The sequence below is a fragment of the Capricornis sumatraensis genome, chromosome 8, assembly GCF_032405125.1.
Source record: "Capricornis sumatraensis isolate serow.1 chromosome 8, serow.2, whole genome shotgun sequence".
NCBI classification, from domain to species: Eukaryota; Metazoa; Chordata; class Mammalia; order Artiodactyla; family Bovidae; genus Capricornis; species Capricornis sumatraensis.
The window spans coordinates 63,847,722-63,870,576 of NC_091076.1; the positions used below are offsets into that span (position 1 = coordinate 63,847,722).

At 48.5% G+C, this 22,855-nt stretch overlaps 1 protein-coding gene across 1 annotated transcript in view; it reads left to right on the forward strand.

Annotated features, from left to right (window-relative positions):
- Positions 1-2,885, forward strand: part of AATF (apoptosis antagonizing transcription factor) — a 111,018-nt gene extending 108,133 nt beyond the window's left edge. The window contains exon 12 of the mRNA XM_068978096.1: positions 2,627-2,885. Coding sequence (XP_068834197.1) covers positions 2,627-2,690 — 64 coding nt within the window. The 3' untranslated portion in view covers positions 2,691-2,885. The remainder of the gene's footprint in view (positions 1-2,626) is intronic.
- The last annotated feature ends 19,970 nt before the right edge of the window (positions 2,886-22,855 follow it).

The window sequence follows — 22,855 nt, forward strand, 5'->3', positions numbered from 1 at the left end:
GGGCTGCGGGATTTTGGAAAGTTGTGTAGGGGCTGTGCAGAGAGGCTGAGGACCAGACCACAGATCCCACCCTCATGGCAGTGTGCTTCCCACCTCTGCCCCAGGCAGGGCCTCTGCAGGGAAGAGGGCCAGGAGCCGAGCTGAGCAGCTGGAGTTTGGGGGGCTTCATCCTGGCCATGCTCTTGGACCCCAGGAGGGTCAGCTTTGTCCATCTCTACAATGGGTAGGAGATGGGAACAGAAAAGTTGCCGAGGAGGCTGTCGCCACCTTCTTGGTGAGAGATGTTAGGATCTGAAATGACGGAGCCTGGAGGAGCGGGGGATGTCTGAGATACTTTGAGGGTGAAAACGGTCCCTGATTGGTGGTCGTGGGTGAAGAAGACTTGGAATTGAAATTGCTTGGGGATTCTCAGGTGGGAATAATCCCTGATTTGTATTTTTTCTCTCTTTGCTGTAAAATATATTTTAAGAATCCAGACCACTCTGCCATCCAGGTTGCTTTGCCATGAACAGCTGCATATGTTTGTCAGCCTAGCCCACCTGAGTGTGAAATGATGTTCTATCAAAACATGGGTTTCAGCATCTCCCTCTCCGCTCCTGACACGTGAACCCTGCTGCGGGCAGTGACTGCCGCGTGGCCCCAGTGGTTCGCTGATGTCGCGGTGCGGAGAGGAATCATTTGCTCAGTGGTAATGATGGGTCTGGCGCGGGCGAAGCTAGAAGGGGTGATTGTGAAGGGCTCCACAGCCTCAAAGCCACACTGTCCTCTTTGTCATGGCGACCCTCCCCTTAACACCGTTTAATTTCTTTGCAGAAATGGCCGCAGAGACTTGCACTTATTGGCAGGTAGGCAGGCCGTCGCATGAGCAAGTCATGCCTGGGCAGGGCAGGGCTGTCTTCTGTGTGATGGAGCCAGTGATTTAGAAGCCACTGCCTCTGGAAGGACGCTGCCTGCTTGTCATTCGCATGTGGTCTGAAGCTGCCTTCCCCTTTACGTTCAGGGGCGTCCGGGGCCGAGCCAGGCAGCTGTGTATTGCTCAGGGACGAAGAGACCCTGCGGTTCCAGGCGGACCGCAGCCTTTGTCATTGGCCCAGGGGTACCCTGGTCGGCTGAGGGTACTGGCAGGTTCTTGCCGTAACGTTCCTATGATGATATGGGAGACCCACTGTGTTCTGGTCACTTTCCCTGCCTGCCCCGTGGTCCCCAGCATGGCAAGGTTACTTTACATTCATTGCTTCGGTGGTTCCTTCCTTAAGATTCTTCCCTGTTTTCAGAGTTTCAGTATGCTGTTGCTGTTGCTGGGGGCTCTAATTAGAGTACCTCTGTCGGGCTTCCCAGGCGGCTCTGATGGGGAAGAATCCGCCTGCAGTGCAGGAGGCTTGGGTTCAATCTCCAGGTCAGGAAGATCTCCTGGAGAAGGGGATGGCTACCCGCTCCAGCATTCTTGCCTGGAAAATTCCATGGACAGAGGAGCCTGATGGGCTGCAGTTCATGGGGTCACGAAGAGTCGGACCAACTGAGCGACTAACACTTTCACTGTTGGTACCCAAAACTGTAGCAGGGTGAATTCAGACAGACTCGTAAGATTCTGTGTTGAAATGTGGCTGGACCAGTAATAGCTGTCTGAAGCATGGGGAGGTTTTTTGCTCTTCGTTTTGAAAATTAGATTTGCTGATGATGACTCTCAGGTAATAAGAGCACTTCTGTCAGCCAGCCTGTCAAGGATGGCAGGCTGTGGCTTTTGACAACAGAGTGGGCAAAGCTTTTTCCCCAGCTCCTTCACTCACTGGTCTGTGACCTCTGCCCTGTGCCTGCCCTCCTTCCCCGAGGGTAGAGGTTTGGTCCCTGCCTCCCTGTGGTGTGACCCGCCTGGAGGCTCGTGGCTCCTCGCATCTCCCAGGGAGACCTGGCCCTCCACCCAGGGAAGAGTTCTGGGCTGCTGGGGCCTGGGGGTCCTTGATCACCCCTGCTGGGAGGCAGAAACACAGGTGCAAGTCATTTATTCATTTTCAGGGACCCAAGACCCTGGCATGTTAGGGTGTTGTTTGTTTTTTTTTTTAACGTCAAACCCAAATTTAGAAATAAATTAGCCAATCAAATTACCTATTCGATGGAGGATAGTGGAAGGGCGGGGTTCGGGGAAGAGCCCCTGTGCCTGAGCAGCTGCACGCGTGCTGGTAATTGGAATCTTGTTGCTGGGTCATTTTCATTGTTTTTCAAGTACTGCCAAGTCCAGGAAAATGTATGAAAACTAAATTATATCCCCTACATTCCATGTCTGATTGAATCTTCCTCGTGTGGCAGTCTCATACATCCTATTAAAATATTCAATCTTGTTTTCTTACTTGAAGAGCCTGTCTGTAAAGGGCAAACTTATAGAAAACTGGTTCCCTGGAGACAGGGTATCCAGCCATGCCGGACTATTTACATATTCTGCTGTTTGGCCGATTCCAGGTTCTTCCCCTCCTCTGTGTTTGTGAAGAAGAGCTGTGGGATGCATTTTTAATTACGCAACTGTGTTTTCAACTGAAGACTCAGATTGGGGTGTTTCCCAGCTTCTTGGTTCTTTTCTAACCTTGAAAAGTTAAACCAACGCATTAACCAGTTTGTTTCGTTTGTCTTCCAGGACAGAGCTGTATCGATCCCTTTTTGGCCAACTCAACCCCCGTGATGACGGCCATGGGGCCTGACGGCGCCCATCTTTCCAGCTCAAGGCCTGAGGTGGGGTCGCTGCACACCCTGTCCCTGTAGAGGGTGGAGGAAGCCATGGGCTGTAATCCTGGGAATATGCGCGGTCCAGAGCGCAGCCTGAGGCGGGCCAGGAAGCCTCTCCCGACCGTGGTGCTTCCGGAAACAAAGGCCGTGCCCCCACTCCCCACCCCACGGCCTTGAACCGCCACAAATAAAGAGTATTTTTACTGTTGCCGCAGCCACACGTGATTCCTTCAGCAGCAAGTGTGTGATTGAAGCTCCTGCAGGGCGACAGGCTCTTTGTTTCCCCAGCCCAGTGGCCTTCTCTCACAATATAAAACTTCACAGAAGGGGGACTTCCCCAGGGGTCCAGTGGTTAAGACTCAGCCTTCCAATGCAGGGGTCATGGGTTCAATCCCTGGTGAGGGAACTTCAGTCCCACATGCCTCAGGGTACAGTCAAACATTCTAAAAAGTAAATAAAATGAACCCAGGATTTGGGAAAAAACAACTTCACAGAAGGAATAATCCCGGGGCAGAGGCTGCTCTGAGGTGGGTAATGTTCAGCAATTGATTATGGCTCTGAGGAGCAGGCACACCCGCCCCGTGCACCTGCCCCAGCTGTGCCCCGGTGGAGGTATTTGTCTGTTGTTGCTCAACAGCAATCTCTGACTTCTTTCTTGTTTCCTCTTTTCACCCATAAAGATTCTTCCAGAGTCCTTTTCCATTCTCACCATTCCTAAATCACTTTATTAAGATCAGCTCTGGTGTAAATCCAGCAGGAGGAAATGATTCACTTGTTTTTCATCCAAAGGTCAAAAGCTGAAAATTAAATCCCCATAAGGGGGATTTATTGGCCTGCTGTGGTCAGTATGCAATGAGATGATCTTGCATAAATAATGTCTATGTGCTCACATGTGAGGCTGACCATCTCCCGGGTCCTGTGCCCACATCTTTAGAGCTATGGAATTAAAGGAATATTGACTCCAGGCATCTGTATGACTAGTCACTGTTTTTACAGAGTCAGGTTTTGGTATTGTTTTAAAATGTCAAAACCAAGTGACAGATTTTTGTGCCCAGGGATCCCACGTTATCCTTGACTAGGTGTCCAGGGACCAAGGACACAGCGCCAAGAGGCTGGGCTCCAAATGAAGTGAGTCCGAAATGCAGTCTGCATCACAGTTTAGTATTAAGGTGAGCATCTGGTGGGCTTGGGGTGGGGCAGAGGTGGGGAGGAGGATGGTCTCTCTGCCTCACAGTAATTGGACCCTGGTACATCCTGATCTGTTTTTCTCCTCTTGGTAAGTTACCTCTTAGGCTTGACTGTCAGGAAAATGTTTAATTTTCAGTGTGTCTCCAGTAACTTAAAAGATCAATCAACAAAAATAGATTTCCCTCACTTCACTCCCTTCAAAATGATCACTTTTAAAAATACAGATCATCCAACCCCACCCATCTAACTTGAGGATCCCGGATAACGCATGTGAGAACAGCACTGGCCACCCAGTGCAGACCCACGTTTCCTAAAGAGACGGAATCTTTGTCATAGTCATTATCCAATGAAGAAAAAGGTTTAAACAGGTACTTCAAAATATTTGGAGTCCATCATGTTTAATTAGAATGAATTAAAAGTCAAAGAGATGAGAAAGAGTGGTCAGAATTTTCAGTTAAGGGAGGGAGGCTTGCATTTTAAAATTCAGAAGACCACCCTCCTTCCAGCCAAGAATAAATTGGATACTATTTTAATTGACACGGATACTGCAATTCAGTAACTGTTACCAGAAAGATTAGTTGATTGATTTGCATTTTAATAAAACTAATACTTTACATTTTGGTGGCTAATGCTGATTTTGAAATGAGTTGAGAACGTTATCAAAGAGTTTCAATCCGGGGCCCTTTTTTCAGTGTTGACTGAAGCATTTCTCCCTTTTGTGTGAAGTTTGCTTATTTCCTTTTCATCCATTTTGACACCTCCTTGCATGGCGCTCCTAAACCACAGCCCCTGAAGACACCACCAGAGCCACGAGGAAGCCACAGGCCCGCCCGGCCCCGGCTTGCACATGGGGCCAGAGCAGGCCGTGGGCTGTTCCCTTCAGGATGGAGAGGATAAGGCTGTTTTCTTGTCTTAGTTTATTTCACGTCAGAAATTACAGAAATATGGATGGAACAAATGGAAATAAGACTTGGCTATAACCCCATTGGTCACCTGATGCAAAGAGCCAACTCTTTGGAAAAGACCCTGATGCTGAGAAAGATTGAAGGCAAAATGAGAAGGGGGCAACCGAGGATGACATGGTTGGATAGCATCACTGACTCAATGGACTTGAGTTTGAGCAAACGCTGGGAGATAGTGAAGGACAGGGAAGCCAAGCCTGGCGTGCTACCGCCGAGTCCAAGGGGTTGCAAAACATGACTTAATGACTGAACAACAACAAAAATTATCCCTCCACTCAAAAAGATCCCCTTCTCGTTGTTAACCTGTGTTCCTTCATCACCCTCGTCTGTATTTAGGTGCTGTGGCACCCAGTGGACTCCTCTCGGGATGGGGGAGGGTCCAGGGAGCAGAAGGGTCCAGGGTGGAAGACATCGTGTGTCCTTCTGGACTGTTTGAAATGTTACCCTTTTAAAAGCAGCAAAAACAAAATGCATGCGGCCCCCTCCACCTAATATACATACACCACCCATTGAGAACCACCCATAGGTTGCATTCTGCATTTTATTAGTACAAGAGAAGGTTGTTTCCACGCTTTTAAAGATCTCACTGAAGTATTTTAATTGCAACTAATAATTCCATAAGTCTTTGCCAAATCCCCTTCGTGAACACTTCACTGTTACAATTGTTTGCTATTATGAATACTGTTTCAGGAGAATATTCCTGCGTGAAGCTTCTTTGTTGTCTTTTGAAATTACTGTTTTTCTTGGCATGGATCTTTGGGAGTAAAATTAACCAAGTGAATGAGTCCAGATACTTTGAAAGTTCTGACAGAGGCTTGCTCTAGGGCCCACCTGCTTCTCACCTGCCATAGGCTGGGCCGTCTGCAGTGAAGGGTGTTGAGAGGCAGAGAGGAGGTTGGCCCTGCACTCTGATCCTGGGGTTTATTTCTTGCTCCCCAGGGAACGCTTGAAATCAGCCTCCTCCTCAGGGAGGATTAGAGAGCTGCGGCCTCTCACGTGCTCTGAGATGCTCCAGTGAAAGATGGTGGGTAAATAGAAAGGGACACTAGCCTCACCCTCCCCGGCCCCCTGTGCGTGTTTTCTAGCCGCTGCATCACACACACGCTGCTCCTCCCTCTCCCCTCTGGCTTCCTGCTCTTGCTACTTTCAGCGCTTTCATCCCAGCGGTCTCTTTGGTGTGTTTTCCTCGCTTTGTGTGAGTCTGTGTTCCTCCCCACACTGCCTTTAGGGTGTAGCCAGACTCTCCATGGTCACCGGCCAGGAATGCTTGTCGAGCATCGTTCAGGAACCCTGAGAGTGCACAGAACACCAGAGAATGTCAGTTCTGACAAGTTCAGCAACAAAGTCCGTGTCTCCAGTTTAGGAAAGTCGATTACTTTCAGTGGTTGAGTCTCCTGGTCTCCACATACAACTCGTCCAGGATTACTGCCTCTTTGCCTCTTACCATTTCATCCACAAGGAGCTGACTTTGAGGCTCAGTGGATCCAAGCCTTCCCCACCATGGTGCGGTCACCGTGCATGTGAGACAGCAAGCTCCGTGCCTCCCTGGGCCAGGCTCACAGCGATGTAGCTGCGTCTCAGAGGTGAAGGGTGTCGTGGGGAAGCCCGAGGTTCCAGCTACAGAAGTGTGGCTGTTCTGTGCCAGGGCGGATGGCTCTCCTCTCCTGACATCCTGATGGGCTGCACTTGGCGTTCAAAAAAGGCACGTACAAGCAGTGAGCCTTGTCTAAAGTGAATGAACTTTGTGTTCTGCATCTGAGTTTGTGTTTTTAATGTGTGTGTGTGGGTGTGTTTGTACTGGGGGACAGTTGTGCTAGGAATTAAGTTGAACTTGCCTTGGACATTCTTTCTGTTTAAATCTTATCTGTCTCACTTTCTCTTTTTTTCCTTTCTCTTTCTTCATAACATTTCAAAAATAATTGCCAGTTTGGTAAGGTCATTAACTAATCCTTAAGTCCTGTCCCCTCCTGACTTGCATATATTCAGTTTGTTCAACAGCTGTGTTGATGAAGCCCTCGTGACCTGCTCCTTGTCTGGAGAGGAGAGGATGGTGTAAACGCAGAGTGAGTATGCCTTACCTAACTTTGGTTTTTCTTGTCTGTCTATAGATTTCCTTTACCGGCCCCTTCTTGCCCGTCGTGTGGGGTCTGCCAATAAAGTCGTCGCCTCAGCGGCATTTATATTCCTGAGAAGTTTGCTTGGTTTATTTCCCTGGTCCAGGGTTCTCAGTTCATTTGTTGAGGTCAAGGACACTGAATTCTCAGGAAAGAAAATTTAAAAGAATGGAGAGAGAAAGAGAAAAAAAAAAAAAAAAACCAATCCCAGATTACTGATGGGGAAGAAATGGAATCCAAAGTCCCCAGCAGGAATGGTAACACATAAAGATTCCTGTCCAGCCTCCGCCCACCCCATCTGCCTCTTTATGGCGGGGCTGGAAATGAGCCGGGGTGCCCTGACCGGCAGGCTCCCCGCCCCGTGGTGCTGGCTGCTTCTGCCTCCTGATCTCCCCTCCCCAGGTGTTGAGGGGTGTGCCCCGGTTCTCACATAGGCTTGGGAGCACAGAGTTCGTCCTGGAAGGGGCTGGTGTGACCCTCTGTGTCAAGGACAGATATGAACAGAAGGTGGTGGAGTGGGAAGAACGTTGGATCAGAAATCAAACCTGCCAGGGTGCGACCTGGAGGAAGCCTGTTGACCTCTGAGCCTGGGGTGGGGCAGGGGGCCCTCCTCACTGCAATGAGGGTCAGCCACCCTGGTTCCTGAGGCCACCCGGTCCTAAAGCAGCTGTTTCCATGGAAAGGCGTCTCTTGCCTTGGGTCCAGCACGGATGCAGCAATGTTTTTCCCTCCACTCATCCAGGTAGGTGTTGGCCTCTTGCTGTGTGCCAGGAGCTGGGGGAGGTTTATGATAGCGGAGGGCTGTCTGGACAGGTGACCTGGTCCCCAGTGGGGACTTTCTGTCCAGTGAGTCCTGCAACCTCTAACTTCAGTCTGAGTGGACCCTTAGCTGCGCTGGATTTGCTTGGTGGGGCTCTGGCCCTATTTCAGGCCAGGGTCACTTTCCCGGGGCTCCGGCCTTCCAAGGTGAGAGCTTGGCCTGGCAGGAGGGCAGCTGCCCCGGGGCTCATGGGCCCTGGCCCTTGGGGCACTAACGTCCGCCTCCGCCTCTGACAGCGCGGGCCCAGGGCGCCCGGGTGTTGGTGTGCAGGTGAGGCTGATGCTGCGCGCCAAGTGACGCGGCTCCACGGCGAGGGCGCCTCCCAGCTCCATGTGGCTCCTGCTTCCTCGTGGCCAGTTTGCCTTCCGCTCTCCTCTGGGGAGTCCCGGAGAGCCTCTTCCAACCCCGAGAGCATCCAGAGCGTCTAGACTGCAACCATCCAGTTGTGCCTCCAGGGAGGATGGGAGAACCGTCAGTAGTCACTCGCCACGTGTGGCTTTTGAGCCCTTGCCGCGTGACTGGTGGGAGACCAAGTCTATACGGGTATTTCCCGATCTTTCACGTGCATGCGTGCCAGGTCGCTTCAGTCGTGTCCCACTCTGTGCGACCGCATGGACTGCAGCCCACCAGGCTCCTCTGTCCATGGGATTCTCCAGGCAAGAATACTGGGCTGGGTTGCATGCCCTCCTCCAGGGCATCTTTCCGACCCAGGGATGGAACCAGCAGCTCTTAAGTCTCCCGCACTCGCAGGCGGCGTCTTTACCACTGGCCCACCTGGGAGGCCCTTCACGAGTCTCAGCAGACACCAAAGCTGACACCAAACCAAGGGAAGTGGAAACAGATGGGGCGCCAAGAGCTGCCGCTGTCCGGAGGCCCCGAGTGCAGCCCGGTCAGTGCCTCGCTGCAGGCTCGGGAGGGTGACCCGGGGTCTGGGGAAGCGGGGGTCTCCCGCCTCGGCGCCCAGTGTGGCCACCGGACAGATGGGGAGCTTGGGCGCGAACCAGGAGCCAGCTCCCTGAGGCCAGAAAATTATTCTCCGGTTTGACTCTTGTGTCCTTTAAAGTTGAAGCGCAGGGCACTTGGTTTCAGGAGCTAAATGTAAGGCTAATACGGGGCACTTTCAGTGTGATAACTTGGAGTTCATATTGTTGGGGGAGATAAGCAGCGAGAGCAGGTGCCTCTTGAATTCACTTAGTGTGATGCTGCGGGCGCGTCTCGGAGCGAGGCTTCTTGGGCCCCCGGGGCCACCGTTTCATCTGCCGACCTCGCAGGTGAGGTGAGGCCTTCGTTCCCGGGGTGCAGGGCGGGGAAGGGGAGGCGGGGGTCCCCGGCCGCCCCGCCCGGAGCTCGCTCAGCACCGCGGAGAGGCTGCGGTTTAAGGTCACAGCCTGATGCTCGCGGAGGAGGGTGAGGGGAGGGACGCGAGGCCTAGTTCTCGGTTATATAATTAAGCCGAGATGTTCCTTCCTGAAGGAACAAAAAGAGGCCAAGGACAGCTTAATTGAAACCTGGAGATTGCTTCTCCAGGAGCGGCCTGAGCAAGCGGGCCGAGGCAGAGCCTCAGCCCTGGCTGGTGGGCCGCGCGACCTCGCAGGCCCTGCGCCCTGGTCCCGGCGCCCGCCTCCGTGGTTGGGGGGCGCGGGGGGCGCACGGGAGCCTCTCCTTGGCTTCCTGGGAGTTGAGCCTTTAGGTTCTTCAGGCCCCAGTGGGGAGGTGTGGAGGGGAGCTGGCCGCCCTCCCTGACCCTTCTCTCGCCTCGTGGGTCCCTAAACAGCACGGGTAGCCCCACCCACGAACGGTCTCCAGGGCCTTTAAAAGGCGCGCCCCTCTCGGCCAGGCCGGCTGTTACGCAGTCGTTCCTGACCGGATAAGTGATGGCGCAATGGTGATGCTTTACTAACTGCAGACAGGGCTGCTCCTGAGAACCCAGGCGTGTGTCTGATACCTGTTTATCCACTTGCTCCAGACGGAAAGGACTTTCCTCTCGTCTCCTTCCCTCTCCCCCACCCTCAGCAGAGAATTTCAACTTTAAGACAAACAACTTCATTTACAAGTGTGTCTCTAATTAGCTCCAGAATTAGGAAAGCTGAGTTTTCCCCCATAGATCGGCTAAACCCTCGAGGGAGACTGGTGGGATAGAGAGAATCGCGTTTCCAATTATTTTGTTGAATTGCTAATTTAGTTATTGTGCCTGGTGTAATTGTGATGGGTATTGGGTGTGCAATTCAATTTGTTTTAAATATTTGTGGGAAGGCTGATCAGTAATGGAGCTGACCTATTTTGTGGCCCAAATTGAGGGGAAAAAAGACTAAAACACAACAGCCACAGAGATATAGTTTGTTTCCATTTTTATTTTGATCTCTCTTATCCCTCTTAAGACCACTGATGCCACAAAAGGATTAAATTCGAAGATGACAGCACTTTGATCTTCTCCCGTTGAAAGCTTAACTGTCCTTGGTCGTTTAATATGCAGATATTTTAGGGTCGGTCTCAGATGCAAGGCTGGAGTTGAGAGGTTTCTGCCTCCCCGTGTGTGCCTAAAAGTGGTTTGGGGGCTTGACTTTTGTATGTGCGTGTGTAAGGCAGTGGAGGTGGTGTCTGTAGCCCCCAGGGCTAGTTGGTCACCTTCTGGCGCACCTTCCCTCCAGGCAGTGCTGCTCCCAGGGGTTGGAGACCCTGAGCCCCACCCAGGCAGTGGCTGCGCCTGCTCTGTGCACTTGTGACCAGTGTTAGGTGTGAAGTCCTCTCACCGCTGGCTCTGATGCCGGAGTGGCTCCTTGACGGCCAGCCTCTTCTGAATTCCCCTCTTCAGGGTCTCCGCACCACTCAGCTAGCGTCTGGACTGGGGGGAGTACCTGTGATGTAATACTGTTTACAGGCCTGTCAGGTGCCGAGTCAATCAGCCCAGGCTGGGCCAGGAGCAGGGCTGCGGCTTGTGGGCAAGAGCATCACCCGGGGCTCTGCTGGGACTCGAGGTCGTAGGAACAAAGTGCAGGACTCTGAAGTGCAGGACCCTGCCTGCTTCTCGGGAAGCATGCGCTTGAGTACCAGGTGTTGCAGCGGCCAGTGCTGCGTGCAGACTAGGAGCCCCTCACCAGGTCCCTGCAAAGCCTTCTCAGACGCAAGCAGGGTGTGGTTGGGGAAGATCAGAGGGTGGCAGACCAGAATAGATTTGGAGAAAAAGTAGTAATAAAGTGCGTCATAGCCGCAAAATGATCCTAAAAAGATCATTCTGTAACTGATTAACTTAGCCACCAGGGTCAGTGTCTGTGCTTAAGCTGCTGAATTGAAGTTTACACTTTGTTCCTACATGAGAGATCACCAGGGCCATCAGAAGGCACTTCACATGTAGGTGGTCTTGTTTCTCTCTGAACAAGCCTTGCTCAAGGGCCTAGGAGGGAAGAGCTCATGGGCACAGCTCTGCACGTGGAGGATCTGAGTCCTGTGGGAAAACTAACAGGAAGATGGTCAAGGCACCAGCAATGCTGACTGTGAACGGCTCCCTGGGAAGTCTGGGAGGCTCTCGCAGAGCAAGCCGGCGGCGTTGGGAGGAGGAGTTAGTAAAAACAGCAGAGGCAGTAGGGCAGACTTGGGCTTTGGTGGTAAGGTTAGTGCACCCAGCCCCTTGCTGGTGACAGTTTTTTTGCATCTTTGATATTGAGGTGTAATTTACATGTCATAAAATCCACTCATTGTAAAGGTGCAGCTGGGGGATTTTTAGTAGGTTTGGCAAATTGTGCTACCTGTCAACACACTCCATCCGTTTTAGAACATTTCATCACCCTAACGAACAACTCTGTGCTGGTTTGCAGTTGATCCTCAATCCCGTCCCTGCCTGAGGCAATGACCGAACTGCTTTCTGTAGCTATAGATTTGTCTTTTCTGAATGTTTCCTATAAATAGGATCACACACTGTGTGGTCTTTGTGTCTGGCTTCTTTCACTGAGCTTAAGGTGCATCCACGTCAGAGCGTATGTGGGTAGTTTGATTCTTTTTATCACAGACGGGCACCACATTTTGCTGACCTCTTTGCCTACTGATGACCGTTCGGTTTGTTTCCAGACTTGGGCCGTTACATGTGAAACTGACATAAATAATCACAAGTCTTTGTGTAACATGTTTTTATTTCTCTTGGCTGGATACCTAGGTGTGGAATTGCTGGGTCATGTGGTAAGGTTACATTTAACTTTTTGAGAAACTGCCAAACGGTTTTCCACGGTGACTGCACCACTTTATACTCCCACCAGCCGTGTGAGAGTTCCGGTCGCTCCACAGCTACCCGTGTTACCGTCTGGGTTATGATTATAGCCATTCTAGTGAGCCGTGGGCTCTCACTGTGGCTTTAACTCCTATGTCCCTAATGACTAGTGAACTGCTTTTCGTGTGTTTATTGTTGTTTGGGTTCAGTTGCCAAGTCGTGTCTGACTCTTTGTCACCCCATGGACGGCAGCCCACCCGGCTTCCCTGTCCTTTACCATTGCCTGGTGTTTGCTCAGAGTCAACGTCCATTGAGCTGGTGACGCTGTTTAACCATCTCATCCTAGGCCGCCCCCTGCTCCTCCTGCCTTCAGTCTTTCCCAATATCAAAGCCTTTCCAATCACTCAGCTCTTTGGATCAAGTGGCCAAAGTATTAGAACTTCAGCATCAGTCTTCCAATGAATATTCAGGACTGATTTCCCTTAGGATGGACTGGTTGGATCTCCTTGCAGTCCAAGGGACTCTCAAGAGTCTTCTCCAGCACCACAGTTTGAAAGCATCAATTCTTTGATGCTCAGCCTTCTTTAAGGTCCAGCTCTCACACGTGTACATGAATACTGGTAAAAACGATGTAAAAACTGTATGGCTTTGACTATACAGACCTTTGTTGGTGAAGTGACGTCTCTGCTTTTTATTCATATATTTACCTTCTTTGGTGAAGTGTTTATTCAGATTTTTTGCTCATTTTAATTGAGTTGCTTATCTTATTGAATCATAAGAATTCTTTATATGTTCTGCATACAGATACCCTATCAGAAAGTGACTTGCAAATATTTTTCCCAGTCTGTAGCTAGCCTTTGCATGTTCTTAATGCTGTCCAGTGTCATGTGTGGATGTGAGAGTTGGACTCTGAAGAAGGCTGAGCACCGAAGAATGGATGCTTTTGAACTGTGGTGTTGGAGAAGACTCTTGAGAGTCCCTTGGACTGCAAGGAGATCCAACCAGTCCATTCTGAAGGAGATCAGCCCTGGGATTTCTTTGGAAGGAATGATGCTAAAGCTGAAGCTCCAGTACTTTGGCCACCTCATGCGAAGAGTTGACTCATTGGAAAAGAGTCTGATGCTGGGAGCGATTGGGGGCAGGAGGAGAAGGGGACGACAGAGGATGAGATGGCTGGATGGCATCACCGACTCGATGGATGTGAGTCTGAGTGAACTCCGGGAGTTGGTGATGGACGGGGAGGCCTGGCGTGCTGCGATTCATGGGGTTGCAAAGAATCGGACACGACTGAGCGACTGGACTGAACTGAATGCTGTCTTTTGAATCACAAACATTTAAAATTTTGATGTTCTAATCTATCAGTTTCTTTCTTTTATGGATTGTTTTTGGTGTCAGATCTAAGAAATTTTAACCCAACCCAAGGCCCCAGAGATTTTCCGGTTATCCTCCAGAAGTCTTACAGCTGTCACTCTTCCATTTAGGCCTATAATCCATTCTGAGTTAATTTTTGCTTATGATGTGAGGGTCTAAAGATAAAATTTTTGCACGTGCATATCTAATTATCCCAGAATCATTTGTTGAAAAGATTATTTTTCCCCTTGTTGAATTGCCTTAACTCATTTGTAGAAAATCAATTGACCATAATTTGAGGATTTATTTCCAGACTCTTAATTTTGTCCCATTCTATTATAATTGGGTAGTTTACGTTCACATTTTTATTAAAATCATTTTGGCTATTCTGGGTTCATTGTGTTTCCATAAACATTTTGGGACAAATTTGTTAATTTCTCTAACAATGCTTGCTGGATATTACATTGAGTCTATAGATCAATTTAGGGAGCAACGCCACCGTAGCAATGTTGTCTTCCAATTCATGAACATGGAATATCTCATTTACTTCTATTCAGTGTTTCTCAGCAGTGTTTTATAATTTTCAATGTACGAACCTTGCAGTTCTTTTGTCAGATTTATTCCCAAGTATTTTATTGTTTTCGATGATATTGTCAATGAAATGTTTCCTTAATTTCACTTTTGAATTGTTCCTTGCTAGTATATAGAAATGCCATTGATTTTTCTGCTGGTTGTTTAGTGATCTCGTTCCTGTGACTTTGTTGAATTTGTTGATTAGTTCTAGTTTTTAAAAATAGATTCCTCAGAGGATCATTTCACTTGTCTTAATGTTTCTTTCCAATATATGACTTAAATTTTCATTTATTTAGCCTGTTCCACTGGCCAGAACCTCTAAAACTATGCTGATTAGAAGTGGCAAGAGTTGACATTTTTGCCTTATTCCTGATCTTAGGAATAAAAACATTTAGCCTTTCACCATTAAGTTTGACATTAGTTTAGGGTTTTTTTTTTCTTCTTAATAGATGCCCTTTATCAGGTTGAGGAAATTCCTTTCTCTTCAGTTTGTAGACAGGTCTTACCTGGAATGGGTGTTGGATTTTATGAAATGCTTTTTCTGCCTCTGTTGAGATGGGCATGTGCTTTTTGTCCTTGTGCTTTTAATGCAGTGAATTACGTTCATTCATTGGTATGTTTGCCCTCCTGGGACAGATCTCACCTGACTGTGGTGTATAATTTTTTTGAAATATGTTGCTGGATTCAACCAGCTAATATTTGTTAACAATTTTTGTGTCTTAACATCGTGAGACATATTTTTTGAGTCTTATATCATGAGACATATTTGTCTGTAGTTTCCTTTTCTTGTGATGCCTTTGTTGACTTTGATTTCAGGGTAATACTGGCCTCTAGAATGAATTGGGAAGTGCTCTTCTTTTTTGAAAAATATTTGTGAAAGATTCATATTTATTCTCTAAATGTAGCAAATTCACCAGTGAGACCTTCTAAGACTGAGCTTTTCTTTGTGAGATTTTTAATTACTCATTTAGTTTTTTGTTTGTTTGTTTCTTTACCTGTTTTAGGTCTATTTGTTTATTCTTAAGTCAGTTTTGGTAAATTGTGTCTTTCTAGGACTTTGTTCATTTAAGTTGTCTAATTTGTTGACATAGAGTGGCTTATACAATTCCTTTATTATCATCTTAATTTCCATAGGGTCACTAGCAATATCTCCTGTTTCATTTCTGAATCTGGGAATTTTGTCTTCTCTTTTCTTGTCAATTTAAAAAATCTTTTCAGAGCACGAATTTTTGCTTTTATTAATGTTTCTCTTTCTTTTTGTCTCATTAGTTATCACTCTGATCTTTCTTTTTTTGCTCATTCTGCTTACTTTGAGTTCAGTTTGTTCTTTTTTCCCAGTTGCTTAGGATGGAAGTTATTGATATAGGCGTCTGTTATTGTTGAATGGTCTATTTTTTCATTTACTTCTGTTAATTTTTGCTGTATGTATTTTGGGACTCTGTTTCAGCTGTGCATGCCTTTGAGGAAAAAATGGACATAAAAGTTACCAATAACTACATTAAGTTTGAAAAGGCTAAACAGGCCAATCAAAAGACAGGGATTGTCAGGCTGGATGCAAAATAACTCAGCTCTTCCAGGTCCACAAGAAACATACTTTAGATTCAAAGACAAATAAGGTCAAAAGTAGAGAAAACCCTATATCATAAACAGGATGGGGTGGCTGCATTAACACTGGGAAAAATATAATTTAAATATCACTGAGACAAAGAGGAGAAATTATAACGATAAAAGCATTGACTTGTCAGGTGAAAGCGTGAGTCGCTCTGTCACGTCCGACTCTTTGCAACCCCACGGACCATAGCCCGCAAGCCTGACAGTCCCTGTCTTTTGACTGCTGTGTTTAGTCCTTTCAAATTTCATGTAGTTATTTTTTGTCCATTTTCTCCTCCCTTATGTCTTCTTTTGTGTTAAGTTCAGTTCACTTGCTCAGTCGTGTCCAACTCTTTGCGACCCCATGGATCGCAGCACGCCAGGCCTTCCGGTCCATCACCAACTCCCGGAGTTCACTCAGACTCACGTCCATGAGTCTGTGATGCCATTCAGCCATCTCCTCCTCTGTCGTCTCCTTCTCCTCCTGCCCCCAATCCCTCCCAGCATCAGACTCTTTTCCAATGAGTCAACTCTTCGCATGAGGTGGCCAAAGTACTGGAGCTTCAGCTTTAGCATCATTCCTTCCAAAGAAATCCCAGGGCAATCTCCTTTAGAATGGACTGGTTGGATCTCCTTGCAGTCCAAGGGACTCTCAAGAGTCTTCTCCAACACCACAGTTCAAAAGCATCAATTCTTCGGTGCTCAGTTTTCTTCACAGTCCAACTCTCACATGCATACATGACCACTGGAAAAACCATAGCCTTGACTAGACAGACCTTAGTCGGCAAAGTAATGTCTCTGCTTTTGAATATGCTGTCTAGGTTGGTCATAACTTTTCTTCCAAGGAGTAAGCGTCTTTTAATTTCATGGCTGCAGTCACCATCTGCAGTGATTTTGGAGCCCCAAAAAATAAAAGTCTGACACTGTTTCCACTGTTTCCCCATCTATTTCCCACGAAGTGATGGGACCGGATGCCATGATCTTCGTTTTCTGAATGTTGAGCTTTAAGCCAACTCTTTCACTCTCCTCTTTCACTTTCATCAAGAGGCTTTTTAGTTCCTTTTCACTTTCTGCCATAAGGGTGGTGTCATCTGCATATCTGAGGTTATGATATTTCTCCCGGCAGTCTTGATTCCAGCTTGTGTTTCTTCCAGTCCAGTGTTTCTCATGATGTACTCTGCATATAAGTTAAATGAGCCAGGTGACAATATGCAACCTTGACACACTCCTTTTCCTATTTGGAACCAGTCTGTTGTTCCATGTCCAGTTCTAACTGTTGCTTCCTGACCTGCATATAGGCTTCTCAAGAGGCAGGTCAGGTGGTCTAGTATTCCCATCTCTCTCAGAATTTTCCACAGTTTATGCCTTTGCTATATACATATATATATATATATATATATATATATATTTAATTGTGGTAAAATACTTAAAATTTACTATCTTATTTAAAATTTTTTTAAATTAACTTTTTTGGCCACACTGTGTGGCATGCGGGAGGTTAATTAGACCAGGGATCGAACCTCTGCTCTCTGCAGTGGAAACGCTGACTGCCAGGGAAGCCTGAACCACTTTAGAGTGTACGGTTTAGCAATGCCAAGTGTATTCCCACTGTGGTGAAATAGAGCTCTAGAAATTACTCAGCTTGCAAAAGCTGAGATTGTATACCCATCAAGCAATAACTCCCTGTTTTCCTCTCCCTCAGCCGCTGGTAACCTCCACTGTGCATTCTTTTCAATGAATTTTGGCTACTTTAGAGATCTCATATGGAGGAAACCATACAGTATTTGCCTTTTCTTGTGACTGGCTTATTTCACAAAGCATCATGTCTTCTGCTTTCAACTATTTTGAATATATACCTAGAATTTGGATTGTTGGATCATATGGTAATTCTATTTTTAATTTTTTTGAGGACTTGCCCTATTGTTTCCTATAGTGGTTGCACCTTTTTAGTCTCACCAACAGTGCAAAGGGCTCTAATTTCTCCACATCCTCACCAACATTTTTTGTTTTCATAGAAGCTATCTCAGTGGTGAGGTGATGTCTCATTGTGATCTATTTGCATTTCTCTAATGATTAGTAATGCTGAGGTGCTGAGCATCCTTTCACGTGCTTTTTGGCCATTTATATAGAATCCTAAGGGAAATGTCTGTTCAAGCTATATGCCCATTTTAAAATCAAGTTATTTGGGTTTTTTTAGACAGTGGGCCCCCGTCTATGGGGTCGCACAGAGTCGGACACGACTGAAGGGACTTAGCAGCAGCAGCAGCAGTTATTGAATTGTAGAAGTTCTTTATATATTCTGTATATTAACTAAGAGATGTATGATTTGCATTTCCTATGTATTTTTAAGTCATTTTCTTAACAGTTTCTAAGGAGTACATTGTAAGCTGAGATAAATACTAACTTCTGGTAAAATATAGAACTTTGGTTTTTATATAGCTTGGTATTTCTTCCCCTTCCCTTTGTCTATCATTTATTACATTTTCATATGCTGTAGACCCCCAGAATAGAGCAATATAATTACTGTTTTATGTAACTGTTTGCCTTGGAGAAGACTCTTGAGAGTCCCTTGGACTGCAAGGAGATCCAACCAGTCCAGTCTAAAGGAGAGATCAGTCCTGGGTGTTCATTGGAAGGATGCTAAAGCTGAAACTCCAATACTTTGGCCAACTCATGCAAAGAGTTGACTCATTGGAAAAGACCCTGATGCTGGGAGGGATTGGGGGCAAGAGGAGAAGGGGACGACAGAGGATGAGATGGCTGGATGGCATCACTGACTCAATGGACATGAGTCTGAGTGAACTCCGGGAGTTGGTGATGGACAGGGAGGCCTGGTGTGCTGCAATTCATGGGGTCTCAAAGAGTCAGACACGACTGAGCAACTGAACTGAACTGAACTGAAGCCAACAAAGATTCGTCTAGTCAAGGCTATGGTTTTTCCAGTAGCCATGAGTGGATGTGAGAGTTGGGACTATAAAGAAAGCTGAGCACCAAAGAATTGATGCTTTTGAACTGTGGTGTTGGAGAAGACTCTTGAGAGTCCCTTGGACTGCAAGGAGATCCAACCAGTCCATCCTAAAGGAAATCAGTCCTGAATGCTCATTGGAAGGACTGATGCTGAAGCTCAAACTTCAATACTTTGGCCACCTGATGCGAAGAACTGACTCATTTGAAAAGACTCTGATGCTGGGAAAGATTGAAGGTGGGAGGAGAAGGGGATGACAGAGGATGAGACGGTTGGATGGCATCATCGACTCAATGGGCATGAGTTAGAGTGTTTTACAAAGTTAAAAGAGAACACACACACAATTTACTCATATATTTGCCTTTTCAAGCACCTCTCTTCTGATCTTTGTGTGGATTCAAATCACCACCTGAAGTTACCTGAATGATTGCCTTTAACGCTTTCTTAAAAAAATTGGCCTCTGTTTGTTTTTGGCTGTGCTGGCTGCCTTGCTGCACAGGTTCTCCCATAGTTGCGGCGAGCGGGGGCCTCCTCTTGGCTGCGGTGCTCGGGCTTCTCACTGGTGGCTGCTCTTGCTGCGGAGCATCGGCTCCACGACCCTTGGGCTTCAGTAGTTGTGGTGCAAGGGCTCAACAGTTTTGGTTCCCAGACTCTAGAGCACAGGCTCACCCGGGGCGCACAGGCTTAGCTGCCTCATGGGATGTGGGGTCTTCCCGGACCAGGGATCAAACCCGTGTCTCCTGCCTGCCAGTGGATTCCTTACCACGGAGCCGCCAGGGGAGCCCAGCTTTGATCCTTATAAAGCAACGTGTCTAGCCATGCATTCTTCCCCTTTTTCTGGTGGTGGTGGGGGAGAGGGGAATGTCTTTATCTCATCTTTATTTTGATGGATCCAGGATTCTTGGTTGACTGTTGCAGAATTCACAGTACCGTGAATGTCGGCTCACTGCCTTGGCTTCCATCCCTGTTGACATTCTTGTTTTGTTGAGCCTCTACGTGGTGAGTTGTTCTTCTCTAGCTTCTTTCGAGTCTGTCTTTCAGCAGGTTGGCTATGAAGTGTCTAGGTATAGATCTCGTGTTTAGCCCCCTTGGGACTTACTGAGCTTCTTGGGCCTGCCCATTGTTTTCCATCCCGTTAGGGAGGTTTTGGCCATGATCTCTTCCCGTGTTTTCCCTTCCCTTTTCTCTTCTCTCCTCTCCTTATGGCACGCCTGTCACGCATCCGTTGTTGTCCCTGCTGCTGTATGCATCTCTGAGGCTCTGTTCAGTTTTCATTCTCTCTTCTTTCTGACCTTCACATTGGTTACTTTCCACTGCTCTATCTCCAAGTTCAGATTCTTACCTTCTGTCTTCTTGAGTCTACTACGTAGTCCCTCTAGTGAATTTTTCATTTGTTATTATACTTTACAACTCTAGAATTTCTAAATTGTGGTAAAATATATGTAACGTAAGCTACCGTTTTGAGTTTTTAAAAGAACAGTCTGGTAGCATTAAGTAATTGACTTTGTTTTGCAACCATCACCACTGACATCTCCAAAACTTACATCCATTAAACAACGACTGCCTGTTTCCTCCTCCCACAGTCCCTAGTAACCCCTCTCCTTCTTTCTGTATCTCCGAATTTGATAATTCTAGGATACTTCATATCACTGGCATCACGTAACATTTCCTATTTTGCGTCTGGCATACTGTGTTCCTTCCATATCTTCAGGGGTGAAGGCTCTCTTCTAGTCTGCGTTCACCTTGCTGTATTCTCCCACGGCTATGGAAGCACGTGTTCGCGTGGGCAAGAATGCTGTCGGCCTTTCTCCTAATTCAGGGCCTAGATATCTTTGTTTCTGTCTGTCTTCACCCCAAAAGGCCTATCACAGAACCAGCATGTTTGGGATCGGGCCCACCATTCGACCTTCTCTGAGCTGCCGTCTGTCTCATCTCCTGAAGAGTTGCTAATGGGCTGAGCCCACTGTGTGGATCTCAGTCCTCTCAGAGTTGAGGCTCCATGATCATTCTGCCCCTCTACCAACCACAGGGAATCCCATTTGGGGAGATTTTGCTTACTGAAATACTGCTTTTATGAAGCTCTCCTGTTCCCAAAAGCTCCCACTGGAGCTTTTGGCCAGCATGAGGTAGCCAGGAGCCCTTCCTGGGTAGATAAATCTTAGCTATCAGGAAAAAACAGCATGGTGAGCTTTTGGCACCCAACTGAGACACATGAAAATTTCCAGAGTATTGAAAATAGTGGGCAGACGCCCATTAATATGTCTGTGCCTCCTGGGGTGGCCTGGGCTTACTATCCTGGGTGACCCCTCCAGCTCAGGGACATACACACGTGGAGCTGAGCGTGGAGCCAGATTTCTCGGTGCCCAAGGCTGTGCTCTTGCCATTCAATGAGACTGATGTCTAACCCTCCATGCCCAGTCTCCCCGTGCCCCCAGACCATCAAAGGTGCCCCACTCTCTCCAGGAGCACACTGTCCCCTGGCCCAGCACTTGCTTGTCGTGATCTGTTGCCTGCTTGCTTTCCAAGTTTCCCTGTCCTCCCCCAGGTGACTGCTGTGCCCCTCCCAGCACTCCTGCCGTCTCTGGAGTGACTCTGCAAATGCTGGTACCTGACTGGGGACGCCCGTCCTAGTGTCCCAGCTGGAACTTCCATCTATTTCTCTGCCCGTAGGCTTTGGCCCTTCATCGTCTGCACACTCATGTGGTCCTTAGCACTTTCCAGCCTCAGCATGTGGATCGGGGCAGGCCTGAGTTTTACCCTTCTTGTGCCCAAGCTGAGGAGCCAGGATTTTTGTTTAAATTTATTATTTATTTATTTGGCTACACCAGGTCTTAGCTGCGGCACGTGGGGTCTTCTAGTTACAGCACGCAGGATCTTTAGTTGGGGCATGTGAACTCTTTAATTGCCGCACACGGGATCTAGTTTCTTGACCGGGGATCAAACCTGGGTCCCTTGCATCGGGAGCTGGGAGTCTTAGCCACTGGACCACCAGGGCAGTGCCGGGAGCCAGCACAGGTAGGAAGGCTCATCCCCCACTCAGCACTTCTCCAGGCCTCTCACACAGCCTGGCGCTGAGCCTTGCCCAGCAGGAGCGTGCGGCGCGTCCTCCCTGGGGTGGGCACCATTCGTCGCTGTGTTCGTTTTCCATCTGGGGAAAGAGGGGTGCACCCACGTTAGATCGCAGAACCCTGGCTCTTTGGTCCGCTCCTGATTATCCCACAGTAATACCACTGGATGTTTCACGTTTTCGTTTATTAAAAACACGGATGAAGGAAATGTCGCTCCCCAGCAGACGAAGGCACTGTCGGTATCAGGCAGGTTCCTGGAGGTGGCGGCGGCGGGGTTCTTCTCATTCCTCTTGTGACCTGCTCGGGAACTGCCGGCCAGGGCTGGCTGGGCACAGGGACGGCGCCGGGTCTACACAGTCTGATCAGGAGGCGGGAGGAGGGCCCAGGCCTCTGTGGGGACTAGCGCTCCCCAAAAAGGAGAGCCGCGGCCTCCCCCAGGCCCTGAAGCTCCCTTCCCTCTTTTCTAGAACATCTAGCTTGGCGTGGTTCAGACTGATAGCTTTTAAATTCTTTAAGCTCATTTGTGAAAAAGCCCCCCTTTGCTGTACATCCTCAACAGCAGTGGACCCTGCACTGTTCAATAGTCAGCTAAGGCCACTGCCCCGCTCCTGACTCTTGTGGCCACGCCTTTCTCTGCAGATGTTATTCCTGCTTCAGAGAAACTGAGGCAGAGGCTGAAGGCACACAAGCATGAGCTCCCTGCCCCTCCTGCCTCTTTGTGCCCCAAGTTAATATTCAAAAGGAATAAAGTCGCCAAATCAATCAGAGAAGCTAAAACTGCTCCCCGTGGTCTCTGACAGTGGTTTGCTAGTCACCTCACCCAGAAAACAACACAAATCGTGTCAACTCAGAGGTTCAGATTTTCGTGTTCACCCGTGATACTGCCCAGCCCGTCGAGGGAAGGCGGACTGGACGCCTGCCCAGCCCGTCGAGGGAAGGCAGACTGGACGCCTGCCCAGCCCGTCGAGGGAAGGCGGACTGGACGCCTGCCCAGCCCGTCGAGGGAAGGCGGACTGGACGCCTGCCCAGCCTGGGAACCGCGTCCCTGTGCTCAGCCTGGGTCACGCTCCACGGTGGGGCTCCCCTGGCAAAGCTCCCAGAACCAGAGCGAGGTGCTGGGGTGACGTGACGCACGGTGACTGGCCTACCAGTGGGGAGGTTTATTGCAACAGAAAGGGAAAAGAATACATTAGACTGAAGCGCCGTGCTCGTTGGGCTGTGCGTCCACTGACTCCTCAGTGAGACCGGCGAAGGCTGCTTTGTGACTGGGGGACAGACGACGCGGTGAGCTCAGCTCAGGCGGGCCTCGGTG